Below are 26,947 nucleotides of genomic sequence, written 5' to 3' on the forward strand. Positions count from 1 at the left end.
CAAGCTGCAGGGTCACGCTGCTGTGCGGTTCCAATGAATCCCAGCCTGTGTGTGCTTGGATCGTCCAGCTGCAGGGTTACGCTACTGTGCGACTCCACTGCGTTCTGGCTATTTTGCACTTGACCCGCTCCACAGTTTCCTATGAACTTCTCTATAGACTGCGGCTTCATTTCACTCCACTCCACACGGCTGCTCTGCAGTCCTCAACAGTGCCCCCTGCTGGCGCCTATAGGCATCCACTTACATAATACTTACTTGTGACTGCATTGTGATAGGAACTTTACCCAAGTCATATGTCATCACATCTACTGCAATTTATATAACATTTATCATTTCAAAATATCATTGTTTTGGTGCCAGAGGCACCCAGATTGTCTTTCCTTTATACTATCGCTCTGTGATGACGGTAAGGAGGTGTAATGGAAATCTGTTTTCATTGACAGGCAAAACTCATTTAGTGTTCATTCTAGCACCCTGCACCTGTCACAACCCGTGCAGCTCCTTTTTCCTGCCTGGGGCGTCGCTCGCTGCTCTGGTGCTTCTAGCACACACCGGTCTATATCTTAGCAGTTTGATGTCTTAGCTGAGTGTGCTAGAAGCACCAGAGCAGAGAGCGACACCTCAGGCAGGAAAGTGGTACTGCACGGGTTGTGACAGGTGCTCGGTGCTAGAATGAAGACTACTCATCGCCATATTTTTAACAAGCTCAGCAGAAAAGTTTTTCCATGTGACACCATCATTATAGGGGTAACATCCTGCAACACTAATATAGTCTACTCTCAATATTTAAACTAATTAAATACAAATTTATAAAACACACACTGTTAGTGGAGGGTGTCACTTTAACTGGGATTGAGCAAAAGACTGATATAAAAAAATTAAATAAATGAAGTTATAATTTTTTCTAGAATGGCTTACAGTATATCTTTCTAGCAGTCTCCTTGGTTCCACTGCACCCCAGCACACGCTGCAGGTAAGAAAGAGGAAGGCGGGGGGCAGCGGCGGACCCAGGCACCTCCAAAAAGCCTGGGTAATTAGTACCTGCCCTCCCCTCTCTGTGCCCCTGTTTACGTTGGGCGCCAGATGCGCCAACAACAAACTTTAAATCAGCCATATTAGCCAAACAAGTAATGCAGCATGGGCAACACAAGCTGGACTTACCACAGTGCCCCCTTGTGGAGACCCGATAGGAGACGTTGTATATGTGCTACTAAGTGACAGGTCTAAATCCACGGTTGGTGGCTCTCCAAGCGGGGGGAGAGAAGACAGACTGTGGGACATGTCCATATCGGCCATTGAGAAGAAGACTTCTTCATCTAAACGGGGAGAAAGCTGGTTTTAAACATCTACAGCGTCATAACACATAATAAGTAAAAAGAACAGAAGCGACGACAAAAACATGACATAGATAACACAGCCCCAACGTCTCCTCGCTCTCACCATCGCTGGGGATGAGCTGAGCAGAACTTTAGGAGAAAACAGAACAGCTGGAATTAATGGAGGAACTAATGAAGGGAATTTGCAGCCAGGTCGCATAGTGTGCGATGTGTTACAGTATATTGTGTTATTAGGGCAAAGGCTGTATCATCACAACACAAAACACTTGCTTCATTCAGAGAGGGTTCATGAGGCAATTGTTACATGTAGGAAGCTTTGGTCTTTCACCTATTTCAAATGACACTTTATATATAGATGTGTCCACATACATCCTACCTCCATGCGCTACAAGTTACTTTAAACATGACGCAACAGCGCTGTGCAACTCATAGCGCCAAGCATATTTCTGTGTAGCTTTTTACATTCAAATGCATCTTATCTGTAAAGTGATGTGAATAGGTCACACAAGCAGCTTCTGCCGATTAGAATGATACGCGGCATGCCTATATTCTGTGCGCGGCTGCGAGTGTATCTGCATGCGAAATGCTATGTCACACACTAACGTACCATTTCTCATGCAGATACAGCCGTAGTCGCACACAGAACATAGGCATGCCGCGTATCATTCTAATCGGCAGAAGCTGCTTGTGTGACCTATTCACATCACTTTACAGATAAGATGCATTTGAAGGGAAAAAGATGCACGGGAAGACGCTCAGCGCCACTAGAAGAGCTGTTTAATACACAAGGAAGATGTATGTGGACACATCGGTAGATGTGTACTCATACCACGTTTGCTGTAGCAGCGCTTGGTGCGTAACAGACCGTGCGACTTAAACGCGCTAAGCGTCTTCGGTCTCAGAATGTGCGTCTTACTCGCACTGCTAAAACGATAACAAGCAACAAAACGACATTGTTAGAGTAATCTGACCGCTGGGGCGTGTGGTAGTTACATCTGTGTGCGACAAAGTAACAAATCTGTGAAGAAAAGGTTCCGATAGCAGCGGCCACAGCTTTACCTCCCTCCGCGTTTCGCTATGCTACATCTGCGGCTATAGATATGTTACTCATCTATAAATAAAAGGTGTTCTAAGAGTGCCCCCTCTATTTCAATAATTGAGTACAGACAGATGCGACAGGAAAGTGCATTGAGCGATTCTTGTTTCAGGCATAACATAGATGTATATATAGCCACTGTAGCTAGCTGTACATTATCTCACGCTACATAGATGTATATATAGCCACTGTACCTAGCTGTACATTATCTCACGCTACATAGATGTATATATAGCCACTGTACCAAGCTGTACATTATCTCACTCTACATAGATGTATATATAGCCACTGTACCTAGCTGTACATTATCTCACTCTACATAGATGTATATATAGCCACTGTACCTAGCTGTACATTATCTCACTCTACATAGATGTATATATAGCCACTGTACCTAGCTGTACATTATCTCACTCTACATAGATGTATATATAGCCACTGTACCTAGCTGTACATTATCTCACTCTACATAGATGTATATATAGCCACTGTAGCTAGCTGTACATTATCTCACTCTACATAGATGTATATATAGCCACTGTAGCTAGCTGTACATTATCTCACTCTACATAGATGTATATATAGCCACTGTAGCTAGCTGTACATTATCTCACTCTACATAGATGTATATATATAGCCACTGTAGCTAGCTGTACATTATCTCACGCTACATAGACCGCAGAAGAATAGATTGTTTTTGGTTTTAGTCATCCTCTAATGGGCCAGGGAAACACAAAGGGCCCATTACTCAAGAGGTAAATCGAGCAATGCGGTTAAAACGATCACATGCACAAACTGCGCAGGGCGCTCCTTACCATGGCTAGAGGGGGTCTTTGCCGTGTCGCTCTCATAGAAGCTGTGATCGGCAGACACCCCCCCAGGCAAGTCCTCCTTCTTCAGATACCGTTTCAACTCCATCTGGAGGCGAAACTCATCCTCTTGTTGCATTGGGCGACTCTTGCGGTCTCTCCTGGACCTCCCTGCCCGGCTGGAGGTCTCTGAAAGCATCACATAAAAGGTATATAACATTGGGATTTGGTCTGCATCTTCCTGTACGGAAAGGCGCTCCTATACATGCAAATATCCCGATGTAATCAAATGAGCAAAATGTATGATAGCAACACGTAATAAAAACGTATTGTCTCCCCGCTCTCAGTATGTACAGTATCCAAGACAGCAATCAGCAGCTTATCAGGAGATAAGTATAGAAATTATTGAAGGGGGTGGTCTTAACGTGGTAATAGGTGGGACTTCCAAGTAACCCGTCTATTATTTAAACCAGGGGTGGGGAAAAAAAAATTTCTGCCGAGGGCCATTTTGATATGTAGAACATTATTTGTGGGCCCCGATGCAGACCACGCCCTCTCTCTGTGTGATGTCAGACGGTGGCCACAATCGTCGGCCATTACAGCAATGCCCAGAACATCCTGAGGATGCTCCGGGGAGCTGTAAGGACAGCGGTGTGACTGTGTCCTAAGGACGCTCCAGACGGCAATGCTGCATAGATTCTGGCTGCAGGGTGACATTCTAGGTACCCTTCTAGCCAGATGAGGCTACCAGAAAATAGCTCAGAGGGCCAGACCAAATGATTCCGGGGGCCTTATATGGCCCCCGGGCCTGAGGTTCCCCATCCCTGATTTAAACTATGCACAATTTCATGTGATCTAGTGAATGAATAAAGTGTATATAATTATTACAAATCATTTTTTTATTTTTTTTAGGTGCCACCACAGTTTCTGCGGCACCATACATGGAGAAATCATAGTAACAGTGTTCAGGTGCGTACACACGGGAGGATTTGTTCCATGAACTACATCTTCCCGAGTGTCAGCGGCACAAACACTGAGCGAAATCAAGAACAATTTCATTCAGTGCCGGGCTCCCTCCCTCATCCCCGAACATGTCCAACCTGACATTATCGTCAGGTTGGACGGGAGGTTCGGGCGATGAACGGCAACTACCAACGGGAGCGCACCTTGGTAGTTATCGTCCATCGTTTTTGGCCAAAAACTGAACGATTTTTTTGACGACTGAACGATAACGACGTCGTTTTCTTTCAGTCGTCCAAAAAATCGTCCCGTGTGTACGCACCATAACTCGACAATGTCATAAGTACAAGACACAGTTAATAGATCTGGGAAAAACATACAGCAATAAAATGACAGACTAGGTAGGAAGAGGACATGGGGCGAGGGCAGGGTAACTCATTATGGTGTAGGGCAAGAGGCGGTAAGTGGCAGGTAAGCACTTCGGCACGTGATGAGCCTGCACACAAGCTAAGGGGGAGTGCACAGTAGAGGGGACTAGTAGACAAGGTGGCATAGATAGTGCTGAGGGTGGAGTGAGAGCTGACATACTAAGGTTCATGAAACACCTACACCACTATATAGATTGGTACCCTGCAGCCAGAATCTATGCAGCAGTGCCATCTGCAGCATCCTTAGGACGCGTCAGACGGTCACACCGCTGCCCTTACAGCTGCTGAGGATGCTCCGGGCATTGCTGTAATCACAGGCGATTGTGGCCCCGCCCCCGTGTGACATCACATGGAGAGGGTGTGGCCTGCACCAGGCCCTCAAATAAGGTTATATATATTAAAAAGGCCCTCTGACAAAAAAAAAAGGTTCCCCACCCCTGACCTACACGAACATGTTCCACAAATCATTTTCATTTAGGAGAACCTGAATTGCGAATTCTAGGAAGATAATCACATCACTTACAGATATCACACCGTAATATCATAAATACTAGACATTTGTCAGTGTGATACAAATCAACTATTTGCTGAAAGGGATGAATCAACAGATCATCCGGGATTTTACCAATCGTAGCAATAGCATGTAGGGATTTTTGTGTATTGGGCGCTCTTTTAACATCTGGGATGTTCCATTATATCCCTTCTCTATTGTAATGATCTTATCGCAGTGATCTTGTAGTGATCTTTCATAGTGATAGATCTTGCGATCTAGTAGCAATCTGATAGCAATCTATCATGGTGATCAGCTTGCGAGCTATCAAGTAAACCAGTAGTGAGCTATCATCGTGATCTAGTAGCAATCTATGATGACAGAGTTATATAGTGGAAGGAGCAGATTCCCCCCCGCAGCACAGAGTATATCAGGAGATGAGTGACGTGTTAGTGAGGACAGGGCTAGTAACATGATTTAAGGAGAGGAAGAGAGAAAGCAGGAAGCCACAGACAGAAAGTTATATAGTGGGAGAAGCAGGGACCCCAGCAGCACAGAGTATATCAGGAGATGAGTGAGGTCTTAGTGAGGACAGGGCTGTATGTGACAGGGGCAGTGACATGATGTGAGGAGGGGAATGGAGGTAGCAGGAAGCCACAGACAGAAAGTTATATAGTGGGAGAAGCAGGGACCCCAGCAGCACAGAGTATATCAGGAGATGAGTGATGTCTGATTGAGAATTATTGTTTTCTCACATACAGCATATGATCAATCTCTCTTATAGATGGCCTAAGACATTACAAATATTTGTCCAGTGGCAACAGCGTGTGTCCTACAGACAGACTGAAACATCTCACACATTACAATAACCTTTGGATTTGTTTTAGCGTATAATTTCGGTGTGCATTTATAGAAGAGCTGCTTTCATAAATTCAAAATCGGATGAAGACATTTATTCCAAAAATAATGCAAGCTGATTTTAAAACGGCATAAAAAATAAATGATGCTACATAAGAATGTGCTTAAATTTAAATAAAATTATACACTTTTTGCATAGAATCCCATTAAGGCACATGCATTAATGTTTAAAAAAAAAAAATACATAGCATGTTAGATAGAATGCCATTAACAAATCATAATGGTGCCCTGCAGCTAACACACCATAAGAAGATTAGAGAATATAAAATTGAACAGATGTTTAGGGAAGGGTCAGCTAAAGGACAGGGCTGAAATAACAATGTCAGTGCGTGATTTATCCAACAGCCCTGAGCGTGGTCTGCGCTCCCAGAGAACACGGGTGATCAGCTTTCCTTACCTGGCCCGGCAATCGCTGACATCAAATCCAGCAAGAGGTGAACTTGCCTCGGCGAGAGGAAGACGTGAAAGGAATCAATGCGGCCGTCCACATCCAGCTAAAGGAAATCAGAAATCTGGTCTAGTTATTAAAGCAACAAACACTCACAAATCACCGCGGCCCAAACGTTGGCCACAATCTAAGGGCCGACTCCCAAATCTACGTCTAAGGGCCGGATTCAATTATCGGCGATAATTTATCACCGATTTTTCATTGAAAAAAAAAAAAAAAATGGAGAAAACTTGTCTCCATTTTCAGATATGGGGAAAAATGAGCAAAATCCCTATTTTTGGGTAAAAGTGTGGGGATTTCTTTCAGAACCCTTTGGACAGCCGCAGTAATGATACTTTAGCAATATATTTTTTCGTAATTTGCGTACTTCGGCGAAAAACGATCGCTAAAATATTGGTAACAATTTTTTTTCGTGACAAATGCGTTTAATGTATTGGGTCTGGTATTTTGGAGGGCCATAAGGATGCGTTAAGTGTTTTAAACATCGCACCTAGCTGGCGCAGGAGATTTTTTTAGCGGTTTTAAAAACACTACCTGCGTCAGGCACGTGCAATGAATAAACAACTTGACGCATCCTTACGGCCCTCCGAAATACCAGACATTTTTTCATGAAAAATGCCTTTAAAGTATTGTTAAAGGCATTTTTCACGAAAAAAATTATAATTTTGACCGAATTTCAGTGGTCGTTTTTCACCAAAGTACGCAATTTACTAAATTTTTTTTGTATAAAAGTATCATTAGCGGGGCTGTCCAAAGGGTTCTGAAAGAAATCACCACATTTTTACCCCAAAATAGGGGTTTTTCAAATTTTTTTTGCCTGCCCTAGACAGGAGAAAAGTTTTGTCCACTTTTTAGGCGAAAATCGACCGTTTTTTCGACATCATTGGCGAAATCGGCCGCAAAATCGGCCATATCAGCCGCGAAAACGGCCAATTTTGCCTCTAATTGAATTTCCCCCTAAAGGTGCGTATCCACTAGCAGACTGTGAAACGACTGCACGATTACGACATTGTAATCGTGCAGTCGTTTCAGTCTGTGCTGTGCCTACACTGGGCCTGATTCAGAGCCGGACGCTCTGACCAGAGCGCTCGCTCTGAATCAGGGCCCTCCAACCTCAACTTGGAGCGGCCTCATGGACGCTCGCCTAGCTGTGGGTTACCACCCACAGCTATAGCGAGCGTCCATGTTGATGGTCGCGATGGTCAAGACCATCGCGACCATCGGGCTTGCGATGAGACCCTTGTGGTAGGGTCTCGTCTGCCGCAAGCCCGGAGTGCTTTTGGCTCTATCAGAGCCAAAATCACTCCCACTGACATCACTAGTGATGTCAGTGGGGCCGGACCCAGACGGTAGGCGTTCCCATGGGAAAGCCTCCGTCTGGCAGCCACGCCCCCGGCACGCCCACCAAAGGGGGCGTGCTGTCACTCACCATCGACAGCACGCCCCCTTTGGTGCGAGACCCTGAGCGACGGATTCCCCGTCGCTCGCCGGGTCTCGCGCATGTGCACGACGGAGCCACCTCCGTCGTGCGCATGCGCACCATCGACCCGCTTGCGAGCGGGTCAGAATCAGGCCCACTGAACAATCAGTCGTTCAATGTAAGCACCCTTCCTCATCCCCTAACATAACCAATCTGTCGTTATCGGCAGCATGTTCGGGTGATGATAGATGTCAAAAACGACCAGTGGGAGCGCGCATCGCTGGTCATTTTTGACAATAAGCTGCCCGATTTGTACACTATTAATAAGCGATTAAACAATAACGATGTCGTTATCATGCAATCGGGAAGTGGATACCCGCCTTGAGATGCGATGATGAGCGGTTCAGCAAGAAGGTGCTCAGCCAGTGTAGCAGGTCAATGACAACATACACACATACAAACATTGCTGCAATTGTGGAAGCCCGCATATGCAGTTTGAAAGAATTTGTTGACATTCGGTCCAGCTGGTCATAGCCTGACAAGCAAACTAAATAACCAGACGTGTTTTTATACAAAATAGGGGCATGTGCAATTGTTAGCGATGGCTGCAAGTTGGACAGTTCCCCTTTCGCAGCCACAAATATCACATATTCTCCCATGGAGGTGCGTATGGAAATCTGAAGTTACTCTACCGTAATTCTCGGCAATGAACAGATTCGCTCACATCGTCGAGAACTGAGTCACCCCTTACGATGTAAAAAAAAAAAAAAAAAAAAATATATATATATATATATCACTCAAACCTCCATCATTTACATGTGCAAGCTTAAAATCCATAAAAAACACCATCTTCTTGGTGAATCTCCGCTTTTGTATAAACCCCACTCATTTCACAGCCAGCAAGTTGGAACTGTGGAACTGTTCCCCCGAAATTGGGACTGTTGAGAGGTACACTCTTGTACCAAAACTGCTAATTGATTTTGTAGGCCATTTTGATAGTGACAGTCCAAACTGGCCTAAAAACACTGTGTACGCTCAAAACGATCCAAGTTCCGTATGAACACCTTATTGGAATTCAATTTGGATAGGCGGCACATGTGCTGAGGTGGTAAGTTCTATCTCACGGTGAGCACGCATTGCGACTGGGCTAAAGAAACTTCATGGCGTCCAGACACGTCTGACAAGCTTGCTCACCACATTCCACCAGTTGTTGGTAATCTCACGGTTAAACTGCACCAATTAGCATTATATAGTTGTATAGAAGGAACTGACCTTTGCCCCAGGAAGTACTTCATTCTGTTTTAGGATCAGTCCCAGCTCAATTCTCCCGACCAGTGCTGCGATCTGCACGGGCTCCGAGGGGGTGACTTCAGTTACACTTCTAGTGAACTGCGGATGGGGCTCAAACACCGGTTTGGGGTTCCAGCTGGGTGACAGTTTTGGCTCAGTTTCCTTGCAAAAAAAAAATAAAAAATTAAATAACAGAGTTTCCATAATCTCTACAGTGCCCGGTATTATAACCAATATATTCTGAGGTCATTACAAAATAATTCAGTTCAGTCTATGTCCCCCCTTAGAACACAGAAGGAAAGGGCAGTGCATTAGTTCCCAATACAATCGTGCACGGTTTTATGGGTTTCTGATGACTAAATGCCCATATATTTTTTTTTAAGCTACAGTTGTTCTCTGTAGTTTTTCTCCTTCAGCCTCAAAGTCCTGTATCATTAGACGGTGCTTCAATAGGTAGTTGTACTATTACTACTGAAGTGTCGTCTATTGTGACAGACCTTAAGAACGAATGCAGCAATAGATATCCCCATGTGAGACCTGCTTGTTGAGCAAAATCCTAAATAAAAACCAGAACTGTACAAATTGGGCCTGATGGAGGTTAGCACGCAAGTCCGCTTAACTGACAGATCCGTAAATTGTTCGCACTAAGGGACTGATTCATCATGGATCATCGCAGCTCCGTAATCGCACACAGGTCTGCTGCGAAAACATGCTAATGATTGTTATCGCAAAGCCGTCGCATTGCCAGCATAGAGACGCCCACTGCCTCCCACTACTGCTAACTCACGTCCGTAATACTTCGCAAACCTTCATAAATATCGGTAACATCGAGTACCATCGGTCCCTCAAGCAGATTTACAGCAACCCTGACCTTGCTTAGAAATTGTTAACTTTGTTGCACGCAGTTAGTACTCAAACTGCGTATGCCATCGCACTGGCTAATTTATGCACGCCCATGAACCGGCATTTAAATGGTCTAACACTCCAGCGTTTGCCTAACCATCCCCCATTACCTCCCCCAAACGAGGACTACCTGTCACTCACTTTGCAAATTAATCCTCTGAGCCAGTGTAATCGCAAACAAATCGTGCGTGCAGTGCAGCTTGCACACATGAGCAATGACTAGCAATCGCTCCACCTGAATAAATATCAGCACTGCGACCATCTGCGAATCAGGCCCTAAGTATGCGCCTAGGCCGAATATATGCAGCTTGCAGCTACTCTGGGCGACTCAGGGCTGTAGCCATTTTCGGCCGGCTGAATGGCTGGAAGTGAGCGGCAGTTGGAAGTCTGCATGCAGGATAAGTGTACCGAGGCAGTGTTATGGGCATGTAGGCGGGAATGCTGGCTATTCACAGGTGAGCGTATTCAGAGATCCATTTTATTTCAGACAGATCTCTTGCAAAAACTACTACGGGGATGGTGCAAGTGACACGACGCCTACACTCACAAAGACATATATAGGGCAATGCGGCTGCGCTTGTGTGTGTTACTCTGAATCAGGCCTGTAGCGTTTATAAATCAGTAATACAGAGAGATAAAAGCATTTTATACAATTTGTACAATGATCACATGACAATGCTTAAAAGCAACGAAAAAAATAATATATAATAAGAAAACAAAAAACACACACACACTCATTTAACTCTTTCATGCAACAGGAAGTAACCATGTGTCTAGCTGTGCAGTGCCTTTTCTGCCCCATGGTAGTACAGCTATATCTCGTAGTTATATCCCAACTGGCCGGTCCACTGACAGTTGCCGGTCTCTGTGTTACAGTGAGAAACCATAATCAGTGCTTCCCGGCTTCCGCTTAGAATTTACTATGGACTCACAATGATTCTCTTAAGGGTTTAAAAAAAAAAAAAAAGGAAGAGAAAAACTAAACACATCTCCCCATGAGATAAAGCAAGTGCTAGCACTAATGATGACAGTTCTAGATGTGGACGGAAAAAACAGTGGGCGGAGCTGCACGGATTAGCCCTACGGACACTGGCATCAGTATGAAGTGGTAGATCAGGCTTCCGCGACTACCCACAGATACAACTAGTGTTCACTCTTGGTCCGGCACTGGGCAGTGCGCCAGACCTAGAATGGGCCCTCCTGCGCGCTCTGTAGGCATGTCCCCGAAAAGAGGGTGTGGCTATGAGAAAAGGGGGATGTCTTTTAAGACGCTCTCCCCTTTTCATGACTCATGGGGGTGTGCCCGGCACTTAGGGACATGCCGGGCTACCCCCAAGCATCTATTCACCGGCAGTGATCGCTCCACTGCTATTTTTCCCACCTGCGGGACACTGCGGCTGGCAGGTTGTTTTAGTGGGGCGTTGCCAAAGAGGCGATTTTTTTTTGCCGCAGTGCATGCCTCACTGTGCATGCACGGCAACTGATTAGCAACGGCGGACGCAGTGAGGAATTATTTGCAAAGTAAGTGACAAGCAGTGACGCAGGCGTGTCGCCACTGTTTTCTGGGCGTGTCCTAGTCAGCCACTGCAATCTTGTTCGCAGTTGGACTGGCCCCTTAGCCGAAACAGACATTCTGAGACACCATGGGGCGGCTTAAAAGTCCGATGGTGCAATTGGTGCGCGACTGATGTTCCCGATGTTGCGTCTCTTGGACGTAAGCAGCGGATCTTAAGGCCAAATAGTTCAAATCGTGTGTCCGCACTATGCATGCTCCAGCGTTGTCGTTCATCGCATCTTCAGATCATTTGTACAGGCAGGAAGATCTGTCAATCTCATTAACGATTCCCCTCAGATCGTGCAGTGTGTACGCACTATCGGACAATCAGGCGATATGGTTACATTGTATAGTTAACAATCTAACTGCCAAACGACGTACGATATATTGTTTGGTCGTTTGTAAGATTGCACAGTGTGTATGCACTAGATCGTTTGCCCGGGAAATCTTTGACGACATCGCATCGTTTGCAAGCGGTGGGTGTCTCTGTACACAAGACAGTGGCCGAGTCATTAGCATATTTTTGCAAATCCGCTGCGTCTGAAATCGCATCAGGCCCTCAGTTACAAGCTACACACTTAGAATTTATTCCCAGTAAACATGATTTTTTTTTTTAAATATAAAAAAAGTCTACCTGGTCATATGTGCCGACAGCATTTAGGCATGTATTTAGTACACGTAATATTACATACATTTAATACATTTTCTCTTTTTATTACCACTTTTGCTGTTGAACAAACAGGGGAGGATTTTGCAGACGCCAGGAATTCATCCCAAAAGAAGGAAACGCCACTTAGTTCGAGAACCTTGTGAGCGAACGCTGAAGGTCGATGCACATTAATACCCGACTGCTCGTCCACCGTCTCGTCAGAGTACACGGTCCTGCAGGAGAAGAGCGCAGACAGCTAGTCAGACACGTGTCCACTTCGGATCACAAACCCCCCACGCGCACAATTACCGCGGCTCTTACCTGCTGATTCGAATTTCAAGTGCGGTTCCCGTTTTAGAGTTTTCTGGTATGTTTTCTATTCTGAATACGGTATCAATAAATGTGACTCGGACACGTCTCAGAACTGCAACATAGAAATGACAACACTAAATGTGATTAGTAAATACTTTAGAAGTTACTATAGCACAGCTTGAGAAAGGGCACGTACTGTAGCTTCCCCGAAAAGTTGCAATGTCCTTGTGCTTTAGGCATCAATAAACACTTTGGTGTTGGACTTTATTTTGGAGTGACGTAATGATTTAATTTTTGTTTGCTATCATTTTCCTTTTCTCTAATACTATTCTTGAGCTGTCCTATCAAAATGCATCTAAATGCTCACACCTCTTCTACATCACTATATAAATGACATAACGCATCACAACTATATTTATGGATGAGGCTTTTGTCACTCTTAAGGTGCCCATCCACTAAAAGACATGAAAACGACTGCACGATTACATCAGTCTGTGATGTGCGTACACTGAGGCCTTCATTCAGAGGCGGCCGTACGGTCTACGACCGCACGGCCGCCTCGATGTTTGTCAAGTGCGCATGCGCACGAGGGAGCCGGCTCCTTCGTGCGCATGCGTGAGACCCGCTACGACCGACAGCGCCGGTCGTAGCGGGTCTCTTTCCAAAGGGGGCGAGCTGTCGATGTTGATTGACAGCTCGCCCCGTTTGGAAGGCGGGCCGGGGGGGTGGCAGCCCAAACGCCTACCATTTGGGGGAGGCCCCACTGACATCACTAGTGATGTCAGTGGAGAGCTTCCGGCTCTGACAGAGCCAGAAGCTCTCCGGGGCTTACGACAAGTGAGACCCTACCCTAGGGTCTCGTCGTAAGCCCCTAGCGGTCGTTAGAGCTGTGGGTGTTAACCCACTGCCTAACGACCGAAACAGAGGTGGGCGGTCAGGATGCAAGCGGCCGCCCAGTTTCTGAGCGACCGCTTGCATCCTCCGACCGCCTCTGAATGAGGCCCTGAATGAGCAGTCGTTCAGTATAGGCACAATCAATCATCTGCAAACATGCTCAACCTGACGTTATCGTCAGGTTGTCCAGAATGTGCGCCTGATGATAGATGTGTAAACGACCAGCGCGAGCACGCATCTCTGGTCGTTTTAGACATTTTTGCAAATGATTTGCAAACTATTTATGAACGATTACACGATATCGCTATCGTTCGATCGCTTAATTAAATCATCTAATGGATGGGCACCTTAACACTTGCATGTGACTACGGACAGCCAAATACCACTTTATTCTAAACGCACTAGGTGGAGTCCTCTGTGCATGTCGCACTTACACATTACCAATATTGGGGGTTTTGTCATTGTAAAAGACACTATACTGTAATTCTAGTGTTACAGCATGCACAGCTTCTATATTACATAGAGATCTTACCGGTTTCTATGGTTTCGGCAAACTTCTCTAACCCCTCAAACGGTTGGGACGACTCCTGGTCATCAGTTTGGCTCAAGCACTCCCTGGCCAGTTGCATACTACTGGTCATAAAGCTTGACCAATACATCGGCTCCGAGGCAGAACCTGCGTAGCAAAGTCACATTCAGACATATAAATGCAAAGAGTTCAAAACAACACAATAAAAGGCCACAGTTCTGCACGTCCGTTATTAATGCCATTCAACAGGTACTCTAAACGTGCTGGTTACTGCTTTCTTTAATGCGAATATTAAAAGAGGATTCTACAATAATATCCCTTTACTAGAAATGTGTCTAATATGAATTCCAAGCACATAGATGAGTGGCCAAATCTGACAGATCGAATTGTTAGGTAAAAGGGCTGGACAACCAAATATAACAAAGACACAACAGGTCGATTAGACAACGAGCGCATACATGGCCGGATACGGTCAGAAGTAGATCAGGATCAGTAGCCATTATTGTGCCAACAAACGAGGCGATTGGCAGCTAATTAGGTCTAAAAAAAAACCGTAGCATTTATGGACATTTTATGGCTGTCTGTATTAGTTAGTCCAGCTTGAGTTGAGCTGTTGAGTTGAGATCAGCTAGTTTGCCTGGCATTGGGCCATATCCTATTAGACGCGATACCGATAAGTTTGCGTGGGTGTAAACTTATCACACTGTTTACCTGAATAGGCCACTTATCGCGTCTTTGTGCGCTACCGTTTTTTTTTCACGCAATCCTATTGCAAAGGTCGCAAAACCGCATTGGCACGAAAAATCGTCAAGGTGAAAAATATAAGTGAAAATGGGGTAATCTACCTGAACCGCCCAAAAAAATTTAACTAATTTTGGGTAACACTATAGAAGTATATTAGTAGCCGTAATCAATGGGTTTCCTTCATTGTGTCAAATTGCTGTTATATGCTTTATTCTCTTACAGTGAAAAAATTATAGCAAGAAATATTTTTTGGCCAAAATAAATGATGTAGTTAAATTAGGGGTATATTAAAATGAGTGTAAGTATGTTTGTGTGTCATTATAGGGCATTTAAAAAAATCTTAAAAATACACCTGTCACTTGCAATTTTTAAAACACCTGTCCAATCCATACAGCACCCCCATATACCTGTCCCATGCATACAGCACCCCCATATACCTGTCCCTTCCATACAGCACCCCCATATACCTGTCCCATCCATACAGCACCCCCATATACCTGTCCCATCCATACAGCACCCCCATATACCTGTCCCATGCATACAGCACCCCCATATACCTGTCCCATCCATACAGCACCCCCATATACCTGTCCCATCCATACAGCACCCCCATATACCTGTCCCATCCATACAGCACCCCCATATACCTGTCCAATCCATACTGCACCCCCATATACCTGTCCAATACATACAGCACCCCCAAATACCTGTCCCATGCATACAGCACCCCCATATACCTGTCCCATCCATACAGCACCCCCATATACCTGTCCCATCCATACAGCACCCCCATATACCTGTCCAATGCATACAGCACCCCCATATACCTGTCCCATGCATACAGCACCCCCATATACCTGTCCCATGCATACAGCACCCCCATATACCTGTCCCATCCATACAGCACCCCCATATACCTGTCCCATCCATACAGCACCCCCATATACCTGTCCCATCCATACAGCACCCCCATATACCTGTCCCATCCATACAGCACCCCCATATACCTGTCCAATACATACAGCACCCCCATATACCTGTCCCATGCATACAGCACCCCCATATACCTGTCCCATGCATACAGCACCCCCATCTACCTGTCCCATGCATACAGCACCCCCATATACCTGTCCAATCCATACAGAACCCCCATATACCTGTCCAATATCCACAGCACCCCCATATACCTGTCCCATGCATACAGCACCACCATATATCTGTCCCATCCATACAGCACCCCTTGAGACCTGCCCCATGCATACAGCACCCCCATACACCGTCCCATCCATACAGCACCCCCATACACCAGTCCCATCCACACAGCACCCCCATATACCTGTCCCATCCATACAGCACCCCCATACACCTGTCCCATCCATACAGCACCCCCATATACCTGTCCCACTACATTAAACACAATTTCCAACACTTGATGTCATTATTGGCCAAATTAAGCTAATAAAAAAGTACTTTTTGCCTAATTAATCATTAAGGAGGGTGTCCCAGTGGTTTGAACCAAGGGCCTGATTCAGCTTGGATCGCAGTTGCTAAGACGCACGCAATTGGCCGATTGTTGCGTGCCACGCATGCATTGCTGTGCACAAACGACCACTGCGATCGGGACTGCGATCGTAGTGACCACACAGACCCATCGCAGATTGGTTGACAGGAAGTGCCAGTTGTGGGTGGTGGACGGGAGGGTGGTCAGGGAAACGCAGGCGTGCCAGTGCGTTTGAACGCTGTCGCAGGGGCATGCATTATTTATCCACTGCGATGCAATACGCAGCCTGAGGACACATAGCGTGCGCTGAAGTTAGCAATTCCTGAGTAAGGTCAGAGCTCGTGCAACTGTGCGTGAGGCTGCGATGGTACTCGCTTGTACGGATGGTTTCGCAGTCTTGCTAAACATTACAGATATCTGTAAGGTAAAGAGGGCGTCCTAGTGTAGTACTGCGGCGGCATAGCGATCGCAATGAATTAGCATACTATCGCAGTTGAAATGCGTGCGTAATTGCTATTGCAAACGGTAGTGAATCAGGCCCCAAGTCCCAACATTTTGAGACAAAAATAGGGGTTTTGTACAACTCCTCACCAACTCAGTAGGTGGTGAAAACCTATCGCGGCAAATGCTATGGAGAATTCGCACCCGCGAAAAGTTGCGGCTAATAGGATTGTGCGATATGTCCAAATTCGCGTGATAAGCTGGCTTATCGCGGCAAATATTATATGGCCCATTGAGCAGAGCTGTTGTTTTATCTACTCTTCCCCAAAATCACAATCTCCTAGGAACACCATTTATCAAGGATCGCTTCTGCAATGCGATCAGGGCATGCCAGTAACGCCCCTGATCGCATTACAAAATGCGATCCTATCTGCTGGATCTATTATCCAGGACATGCAGGGAGACGGGCGCCGAAATGATCCCGTCCCTGCCATGTTTCCGGAGGGCAGTCGGGGCTGCTGCGCATGCGCAGTCCCGCGGACTGCACATGAGCGGCTCTCATTGCCGGCGGAGGGATCTCACAGATATGCGGTAAGTCCCCATAGACTACAGCGGCTAACGCTATCTTCTGATGGCGTTAGCTGCTGGGGCCGATATCGGGAATGCTTCACATTCCGGATATTGGTACATTTGGCAGCATCGCTATGGGGGAGGCAGCTGCCAGCGGCAATGGAGGTATCGGAGATATCTGCTGTGGTCCCTCCTTCATACATCCGGGGGATACTTAGTATTTGAGGTAAACCCCAGAAAACTGGTGTTTTTTCGGGGATTTTACCTCAAATATTGAATGATAAATGAGTCTGACTGAGGAGGGAAATAATCTCACAATACAACAGTGTAAGGATCTGGAGTAGTGGGATGTGTATGACTCTACTGGAGGAGACATAATAAGGGACATGGCAATATATGTAGAAGCAGACAATTAAACCAATTCGTTTTTAGTTAGACGTATGTAAAAACAGATTGAACAAAGCTTGATGTCAAGATAACATTAAGGACATAATGAACTAAACTTGTGCTGGCCACATACACCATCATGTAACTGCACAATATCGCAGCTGACGTAACCCCAACAAGAGCATCCTATCCGATGAGGATGTGACCCAGAGATTACTATTGGAGTATACCGGAAGATGTGGTCACAATATGATCTCTATTATAGTCGGGCTGCACAGAAAGGTTTGGTGTGTGTGTTGGGATCGGTCGGTTAGGTGCGCAGAGTGTGCCGAATGCATTTCACTACCAGTTTGTAACTTCCTCAGAAGTTACAAACTTGTGGCGAAACGCGCTTGCTGTTCTAAACACATAGCGAATTAGTGTTCATTCTAGCACCCTAGACCAACTGTCGCAACCCGTGCAGCTCCTCTTTCCTGTCTGGGGTGTCACTCTGCTCTGGTGCTTCTAGCACACTCAGCAGTTGCAACAAACTGCTGACGTACAGACCAGAATGTGCTAGAAGCACCAGAGCAGAAAGCCAAACCCCAGATAGGGAAGAGGAACTGAGCGGGCTGTGACAGGTGCAGGGTGCTAGAATAAACACTAGCGGATCGCTCCTGAAACACCCACCCAGCGTTCCATTCTTGTGACAACCATTACGGATCTCAGACTTTGTGTCACTGGACGCCAACACGGATATAAACGTAAAGGACACCGTATTTCCGCACGCAGCGCTCAGATGTTATTAACCACAAAGAATCATTATTATTACATCTACTATGAGGAGGGCAGACACATTACACCTGGCGCTACAACTATACTACCAAGCTCTAAGAGGTTGTGGTGTAAGCTGTAGATGCTCTGACCTATGTGTAAAGTGATCCTGACAATGGGTGTTTGGGCAAAGTGGCAGGATCGGCCCGAATCTGACCAGCTTTAGATGTCTCTGCTCACAACTGAAAAAGGGGACACATCTTGTGTGTGCATCCATCATTCAATAAACTATTTCTGATGGGCCAGTCAGAAGGTGAGATGGCCGGCGAGCTACCGGTGTTATGAGTGTGAGGGGTTTATTTACAAAGCTAAAACAGGAGCTTCTGATCGGGTTTATGCCTAATATTTAAAAGGGCAATGCTATTCGTAGCAAGACACGGCTAGTAAAAGCATTGCCCTTTTAAATATCAGGCACAAACACGATTGGAAGCTAAAAAAACCCTGAGTCTCTATTTTCCCATAAAAGGACTAAGGAGATCTCCCGTGATGAGAAAAACCATTATCTGATGCATGCTACAAATCAGAAGTGATACAGGGGTCTATTTACTAAGCCTTGGAGAGAGATAAAGTGTACGGAGATAATGCCCAAACCAATCAGCTCCTAATAGTCATGTCACAGGCTGTGTTTGAAAAATGAGTTAGGAGCCGATTGGCTTGTACTGTATCACCGTTCTCTGTATCTCCATCCAATGCTTCGTAAATAGACCCCCAAAATGACAAGCAAAAACAAAAAACATTATAGGGACGGGGCCCATATGAACCAATGTAACAATGCTTTTCCCATGAGCGCTACATACGTAGTCGTGGTCTTGGCCTGAAGACCATCTCCAGCCCTTTCACCTCTAGCGCACAGTTTTCCTGCAGCAAGGAGCCCCAAGGCACAGACAGGGTGATGGTCTGAATAAATCCTTCCGTCACTTCCAGTGGGGCATCGGCTGACTCCAATATTTCATTAAGACTCTGCAGATATAATCACACGTCAAAGGGTGAAACAGATCACAAGAGGACTGTAAAACACGCCGCCCGCCACAAAGACAGAAATATCTTTCCAAACTTTTAACAAGCATATAACTGGCGCTGTAGGGCATTATTCTGTACGCTTAAATGCTCCGGTGTCAGAGCAGATCAGCGCACTGTAAATGAAAACGATGCGGTTAAGAAATGTTCAAAAATAGGTTTATACATACGTATGGCTTGGACAAAATAAGCTGTTGGTTTGTGACCTATATGTTTAAACAAAACAGATTGAATGCACCTAAACGCTTATCATACAGCTGTAGTCTTCCTTCTTCACAACCCGTGCAGTTCCTCTTTCCTACCTGGGGTGCCGCGCTCTGCTCTGGTGCTTCTAGCACACTCAGCTAATGCAACAATCTGCTGAGATTAATGCTGCGTATCCACTACACAATATATTGGACGATTTGAACGATAACAACATTGTTAATCGTACAATATATCGTGCAGTGGATATGCCGGCAACGACCAGCGATGCGCGCGCCCGCTGGTCGTTGTCGGCATCTGTCACCTGAACCTACTGTCCAAACCTGACGATATTGTCAGGTTGTGCAGGGTCGGGAGTGAGGGACGGTGATGGCACTGAACGACAGATCGTTCAGTGTGGGCACAATATCCACTGCACAGTATAATGAACGATGGAACGATATCGATGTCGTTATCGTTCAATCATTTATTAATCGTGTAGTGGATATGCCCCATAAGCAGTTTGTGTGCTAGAAGCACCAGAGCAGAGAGCAACACCCCAGGCAAGAAAGAGGAACTGCACAGGTTTAAACAGGAGCAGGGTGCTAGAGTGAACACTACCTTCATAAACTCATTTCAGTTTGTGTGCATTTTTACGTGTATTAGAAAAACACTAATGATAAGCACCAGTGAGACTGTAGCCCTATATGTAGTAATGGTTTCTGTTACCAGCGCTTCAATCCAGCAACATTCTGTACACACTTTCACAACACACGGAGTCATGTGATCTCTGCAAGTGCCAAACCAGGGATTGAAGTACAGAAAACTTGTGTGGATCAGTGTCCCAAGTATTCACAAACATTGCTAGAGTACACCTTGTTACATTGTTACACTGTACACAATTGGCGGCAGAGCTGAACATATGCCATTTGCACTGCGCATCTCCCAGAACCAAGCAGACGCATGTACGGGCGGTGCATAGCTTTTGCGCCAAGGGTATGGCTGGTGCATGGTCAAAAGGATGATGATGCCAACAGGTATGAAACCAAGGGTACAGGTAGGGGCGGTCGGCTCGCAATGATGTGTACAGATCTGCGTATGGGCAGCAAGTATGACACCAGACAAATTATATACTGCACAGTTTCCCAAACTCCACCATTACAGTCCAGGTTTTAAGAATATCCATGCTTGAGCACAGGTGACTTCATTAGTACATAAGTCAATTTGATTTAACCATCTGGACTCAAGCATGGATATCCTTAAAACCTGGACTGTAATGTCGGAGTTTGGGAAACTCTGATACACTGTATGTGCAGCCGAAGTGGGGTCTGCACAACAAGTGTTGCCCTTGCGAAACCATCTGTGCTTCTATTTCTGTTATGTGCAAAGTTTTATTTTTTCAGGGGCTTCACGAGTGGTCATAAATCTATATTGGTCGGCATTCATAGACCAGGAACCCATAAGAGCATATACACTGCGATGCACGGGATGACATGACTCAGCACAAGGTCAATCGGACCAGCAGCAAAACGATCCATGATTTGCTTGTTATGTGGAAGTACATAATGCTGGCACTCTGATATCAGAGCAACTAGGAGGAGGGAATAAGAGTGCAAAATCATTGTGCAAGAGCCTGACAGCTGGACCTATGGCTGCCTGCTGCCAATCACTGCCCTGCAGGCTCCATTCTGGGACTTCTGTGATGCAGGTTCTTAGACCTTATCAAATCTATGTTTAACACTTTTGCAACTTTTCACAACTTTGACCGCATTAAACTTGAAAAAGAAAAACTATGCACAGCACTGCGGACAGAGGATAAGGACATTAGTAAAAAATCAAATTGTCATCTGTTTTACAACACTTCGCCACTAACGTTAACGACATTGGAGCCAGTGCAGAGCCAGTTTGCGTAGCGCATCTTGCCAGTCTTCGCTCTGCGCCTGCTCCTGAATCATACATACACAACGGCCGATGCATCTCTTATGTGTGACTGAAGCTGTGCTGGCTTGGAGCATTAACACGTTGGCGGTGGTCACGGAGGACGTGCTGACTGAGCCGCGGGCTATGCAGAGTTGCGCATACGCGCAAATGTGCCTGCTTTCATTCTGATGTTTTGCACCAAGGTTGGGGTGCGCACAGAGGGCCTGGTGGACGCAAATACTGATGCAACCTTCCGTATGCAGCGGACTTACGATTATATGCCAATGACTCAGCCATCGTCTTGTGCACCGAGACGGCCACCTCCGGGGTCTGACGTCCACCGCTCACACACAAAAGCGGGAACATCGGTCGCACATGGAACTTCTGTGTAAGCCTATGCGGTCTCAGATAGAGCGTCTCTACTGACGCCGTGGCCTCTGCGGACAAATTCGCAGAGGCTCACAAAAGCACGCCTATTACCTCCTCGGAAATCTGACTACCTGTCACTCACTTTGCAAATAAATCCTCTCTGCAAACGCCATCGCTAATCCATAGCTACGTGTGCGCTGGGCGACTCTGGCACATATGCAGTGGTAAAAAAATATATATATATATCGCTCCACTGTGTCCGCCATCGACATTGCATCCATCTCTGAATCAGGATCGATAACGATGAAAGTTATGAGACCAAGCGTACAGAGCGCAGAGAGCCATACATCTCAGCATATGGGAGAATACACTAATTTAGTTCTGCGCAGGAAACACAGGAAAATACGGTCGTCTTATGCTAAACTCTACATCAGCGCCATCAGTATAAATTGGAACTTCTTTGAACGGGATGTAGTCGTCATCCCGGCGTGCGGGATGCCGACAGTCCAAAGACTGGCGCCAAATCCCGACAGGTCGAGATCCTGGCACCAGTATCCCGACCATGCGAATCCCGAAGGTAAGTATTGGGGTCTTAGGGGGAGGTTAGCGTTAGCTAGCGAGGTTAGGGTTAGGCATTAGTGGGAGGGTTAGGGTTAGGCTCGGGGGAGGGAGTGTTAGGATTAGGGTCCGGGGAAGGATAGGTTTAGGCACCAGGGAGGGGGAGGTTAGGGTTAGGCACCAGGGATGGAGAGGGTTAGGGTTAGGCACCGGGGAGGGAGTGTTAGGATTAGGGTGCGGGGAGGGGGAGGATAGGTTTAGGCACTAGGGGGAGGTTATGTTTAGGCACCGGGGAGGGGGAGGTTAGGGTTAGGCATTAGAGGGGAGGGTTAGGGTTAGGCTCCGGGGAGGGAGTGTTAGGATTAGGGTGCGGGGAGATTGGGGTTAGGTTTAGGCACATGGGGGGGAGGTTAGGATTAGGCCCCAGGGAAGAGGTTTTAGGATTAGGGTGCGGGGAGGGGGAGGTTAGGTTTAGGCACCAGGGAGGGAGGGGGAGGTTAGGATTAGGCACCAGGGAGGGGGGGGGGGTTAGGATTAGGCCTCAGGGAAGAGGTTTTAGGTTTAATGTGCGGGGAGGAGGTCTTAGGTTTAGTGTGCCGGGAGGGGGAGGTTAGGTTTAGGCACCAGGGAGGGAGGGTTAGGGTAGGGGTAGGGAAAATACTTACCTTTAGTTCCTGTGGGTGTCGGGATTCTGGCTGTCGGTATTCTGAACAGCGCCATCCCGACAGCCGGGATTTCTGCTACATTTATAAATAGCCCTGCAAAGTCTGTCACCAGTGAAGCAAAATGAAGTATAGTCCAGAGACATGAAGAGAACAGTGACATCTAGAGGGAAAATTATCATGAAAACAGCAGAGAGCTGGCACATAAGTTACCTTACAATACAAGTAGTAATATATATTACAGTAGCTGGGACAGTATACATGTTAGCTGACAGGAATTTGGAACCAGCGACATCACAAAAGAACATCATAACAGTACACAAGGCTTTCGCTCTTAGCCAACTCATCAGCTTCATTCTCAGTAATGATTCATGTTTGTCCATCTCAAATGGCGCATAGACAATAGGCGAGCTACCGATAGAACGTGCCGACTACAAGAGCAATGTTGTCAGTGAAACATGGCACAGACCTACCCATTTATCCAGGGGAACCTGTGACAGGGAGCCAGTGCCCTGGTACAGGTCCAGGGTGAGCTGCTCCAGGCTGAGTTTCTCCTGCAGAAAGTGGCCCAGGTATCTCTGCAGCAGGTACCTGCAGGCCCTTTTCTTGATGGACTCCGAGAAGGGCCAAGGCATGGTTGCAGGCTGGGGAGGGCTCCCGGAGGCCCGCTTAGTAGGTTATAAAGCCAGCCTGTCCGTTGGAAAGTCAGAAATTCAGGGAGGACCCGTCAGTCGCTTTACTGTAGAATCAGACATCCAGATAGGAACATGGGGAGCCTCTTGAGAGGCCAAATATGTCTCAGACACTGACTTAGTCACCTACACAGAAAGAGTCAAACAGTGAGACAGGCAGTGGCAACAGGAAACATGTAGTCAGAGACAATCAGTAGGACAGTGTTATAATAAGCAGTCAGTAACAGAAACAATTAGACAGGGAATCAGACACAGTCACACACAAGCAGATTATGAGACAGGCAGTCAGTAACACTCGCATACAGGTAGTGACAGTCAATGAGAGAGGTGGCCAGTAAAAGTCACACACAGTGACTTACAGTCAGTTAATGAGACAGGCGCTCAGTACCGGTCAAACACAGCCATTGACAGTCAGTTAATGAGACAGGCGCTCAGTAATGGTCACCCACAGCCAGTGACAGTCAGGCAATGAGACAGGCGCTCAGTAACGGTCACACACAGCCAGTGACAGTCAGGCAATGAGACAGGCGCTCAGTAACGGTCACACACAGCCAGTGACAGTCAGGCAATGAGACAGGCGCTCAGTAACGGTCACACACAGCCAGTGACAGTCAGGCAATGAGACAGGCGTTCAGTAACGGTCACACACAGCCAGTGACAGTCAGGCAATGAGACAGGCGTTCAGTAACGGTCACACACAGCCAGTGACAGTCAGGCAATGAGACAGGCGCTCAGTAACGGTCACACACAGCCAGTGACAGTCAGGCAATGAGACAGGCGCTCAGTAACGGTCACACACAGCCAGTGACAGTCAGGCAATGAGACAGGCGCTCAGTAACGGTCACACACAGCCAGTGACAGTCAGGCAATGAGACAGGCGCTCAGTAACGGTCACACACAGCCAGTGACAGTCAGGCAATGAGACAGGCGCTCAGCAACGGTCACACACAGCCAGTGACAGTCAGGCAATGAGACAGGCGCTCAGTAACGGTCACACACAGCCAGTGACAGTCAGGCAATGAGACAGGCGCTCAGTAACGGTCACACACAGCCAATGACAGTTGGCAATGAGACAGGCGCTCAGTAACGGTCACATACAGCCAGTGACAGTCAGGCAATGAGACAGGCGCTCAGTAACGGTCACACACAGCCAATGACAGTTGGCAATGAGACAGGCGCTCAGTAACGGTCACACACAGCCAATGACAGTTGGCAATGAGACAGGCGCTCAGTAACGGTCACACACAGCCAATGACAGTTGGCAATGAGACAGGGAGCCAGTAATGGTCACATACAGCCAGTGACAGTCAGGCAATGAGACAGGCGCTCAGTAACGGTCACACACAGCCAATGACAGTTGGCAATGAGAGAGGCGCTCAGTAACGGTCACACACAGCCAATGACAGTTGGCAATGAGACAGGCGCTCAGTAACGGTCACACACAGCCAATGACAGTTGGCAATGAGACAGGGAGCCAGTAATGGTCACATACAGCCAGGCAATGAGACAGAGCGGTCAGTAACTGTCACACACAGCCAGTGACAGACAATGAGACAGTCAGTCCCTCATACAGTCAAAGACAGACCTATGCATGCATACAGGCAGTCAGCGACAGTCAGGCAATGAGACAGGGGGATTAGTAATGGTCATAACACAGTCAGTGACAGTCAGACAATGAGACAGGGGGGTCAGTAACTGTCACACACAGCCAGTGACAGTCAGGCAATGAGACAGGCGCTCAGCAACGGTCACACACAGCCAGTGACAGTCAGGCAATGAGACAGGCGCTCAGTAACGGTCACACACAGCCAGTGACAGTCAGGCAATGAGACAGGCGCTCAGTAACGGTCACACACAGCCAATGACAGTTGGCAATGAGACAGGCGCTCAGTAACGGTCACATACAGCCAGTGACAGTCAGGCAATGAGACAGGCGCTCAGTAACGGTCACACACAGCCAATGACAGTTGGCAATGAGACAGGCGCTCAGTAACGGTCACACACAGCCAATGACAGTTGGCAATGAGACAGGCGCTCAGTAACGGTCACACACAGCCAATGACAGTTGGCAATGAGACAGGGAGCCAGTAATGGTCACATACAGCCAGTGACAGTCAGGCAATGAGACAGGCGCTCAGTAACGGTCACACACAGCCAATGACAGTTGGCAATGAGAGAGGCGCTCAGTAACGGTCACACACAGCCAATGACAGTTGGCAATGAGACAGGCGCTCAGTAACGGTCACACACAGCCAATGACAGTTGGCAATGAGACAGGGAGCCAGTAATGGTCACATACAGCCAGGCAATGAGACAGAGCGGTCAGTAACTGTCACACACAGCCAGTGACAGACAATGAGACAGTCAGTCCCTCATACAGTCAAAGACAGACCTATGCATGCATACAGGCAGTCAGCGACAGTCAGGCAATGAGACAGGGGGATTAGTAATGGTCATAACACAGTCAGTGACAGTCAGACAATGAGACAGGGGGGTCAGTAACTGTCACACACAGCCAGTGACAGACAATGAGACAGTCAGAGACAGACCTATGCATGCATACAGGCAATCAGTGACAGACGCTCCAAGAGGCAGCGGGTGACCGTCAGTCGGTCTCTGCCTGACACAGCTGCACGAGCTCCGGCCTATCCCTGCTGCCCAGCCCAGCATGCGGGAGCGTCCTCAGGATCACAACGGTCGGAAGGCCTGGGTACCTGGGCCTGCATGTGCCCGCTGTGGGCCGGACCCGGTGCCTCCGAGCCCTAGCAGTGGTAGCACTAGTCTTCTACCGGCTCAGCTCACTGGGGTCTCTGGACATAAACAATGACGTCACTCATCAAAGGAATCAGCGTGCGTCCGAGGCCGCCATCTTTGTTTCTGGCACTCGCCAGTACAACCGCCTGGAGTCACCGTGCTGCAAGCATCAGATCACCGATCAGTCAGGAGAGCCGTGAGATATATAGATGATAATATACGCGTATAGCATTAGACAAATGATGGACGCAGTATCTGTCATTTGTCGTCTCCCAACCCGGTCCTGTTATTCTACAGA

At 47.0% G+C, this 26,947-nt stretch overlaps 1 protein-coding gene across 4 annotated transcripts in view; it reads right to left on the reverse strand.

Annotated features, from left to right (window-relative positions):
• ATG2B (autophagy related 2B) overlaps positions 1-26,748 on the reverse strand; it is a 106,146-nt gene extending 79,398 nt beyond the window's left edge. The window contains exons 1-10 of one of the 4 annotated variants that reach the window (XM_088464257.1): positions 26,610-26,748; positions 23,677-24,021; positions 19,292-19,454; positions 14,042-14,185; positions 12,625-12,727; positions 12,374-12,536; positions 9,179-9,358; positions 6,436-6,532; positions 3,249-3,431; positions 1,162-1,316 (exon numbers count right to left, since the gene is read on the reverse strand). In XM_088464257.1, coding sequence (XP_088320383.1) covers positions 1,162-1,316; positions 3,249-3,431; positions 6,436-6,532; positions 9,179-9,358; positions 12,374-12,536; positions 12,625-12,727; positions 14,042-14,185; positions 19,292-19,454; positions 23,677-23,838 — 1,350 coding nt within the window. In that variant the 5' untranslated portion in view covers positions 23,839-24,021; positions 26,610-26,748. Of the gene's footprint in view, positions 1-1,161; positions 1,317-3,248; positions 3,432-6,435; positions 6,533-9,178; positions 9,359-12,373; positions 12,537-12,624; positions 12,728-14,041; positions 14,186-19,291; positions 19,455-23,676; positions 24,022-25,480; positions 25,499-26,444 lie in introns of those variants that run through there. The other 3 variants (XM_088464256.1, XM_088464255.1, XM_088464258.1) reach the window with 3 other exon arrangements.
• Between the last annotated feature and the right edge of the window lie 199 nt (positions 26,749-26,947).

This window comes from Taudactylus pleione, unplaced genomic scaffold, assembly GCF_031769625.1.
Source record: "Taudactylus pleione unplaced genomic scaffold, aTauple2 ptg001623l, whole genome shotgun sequence".
Classification (NCBI taxonomy): domain Eukaryota; kingdom Metazoa; phylum Chordata; class Amphibia; order Anura; family Myobatrachidae; genus Taudactylus; species Taudactylus pleione.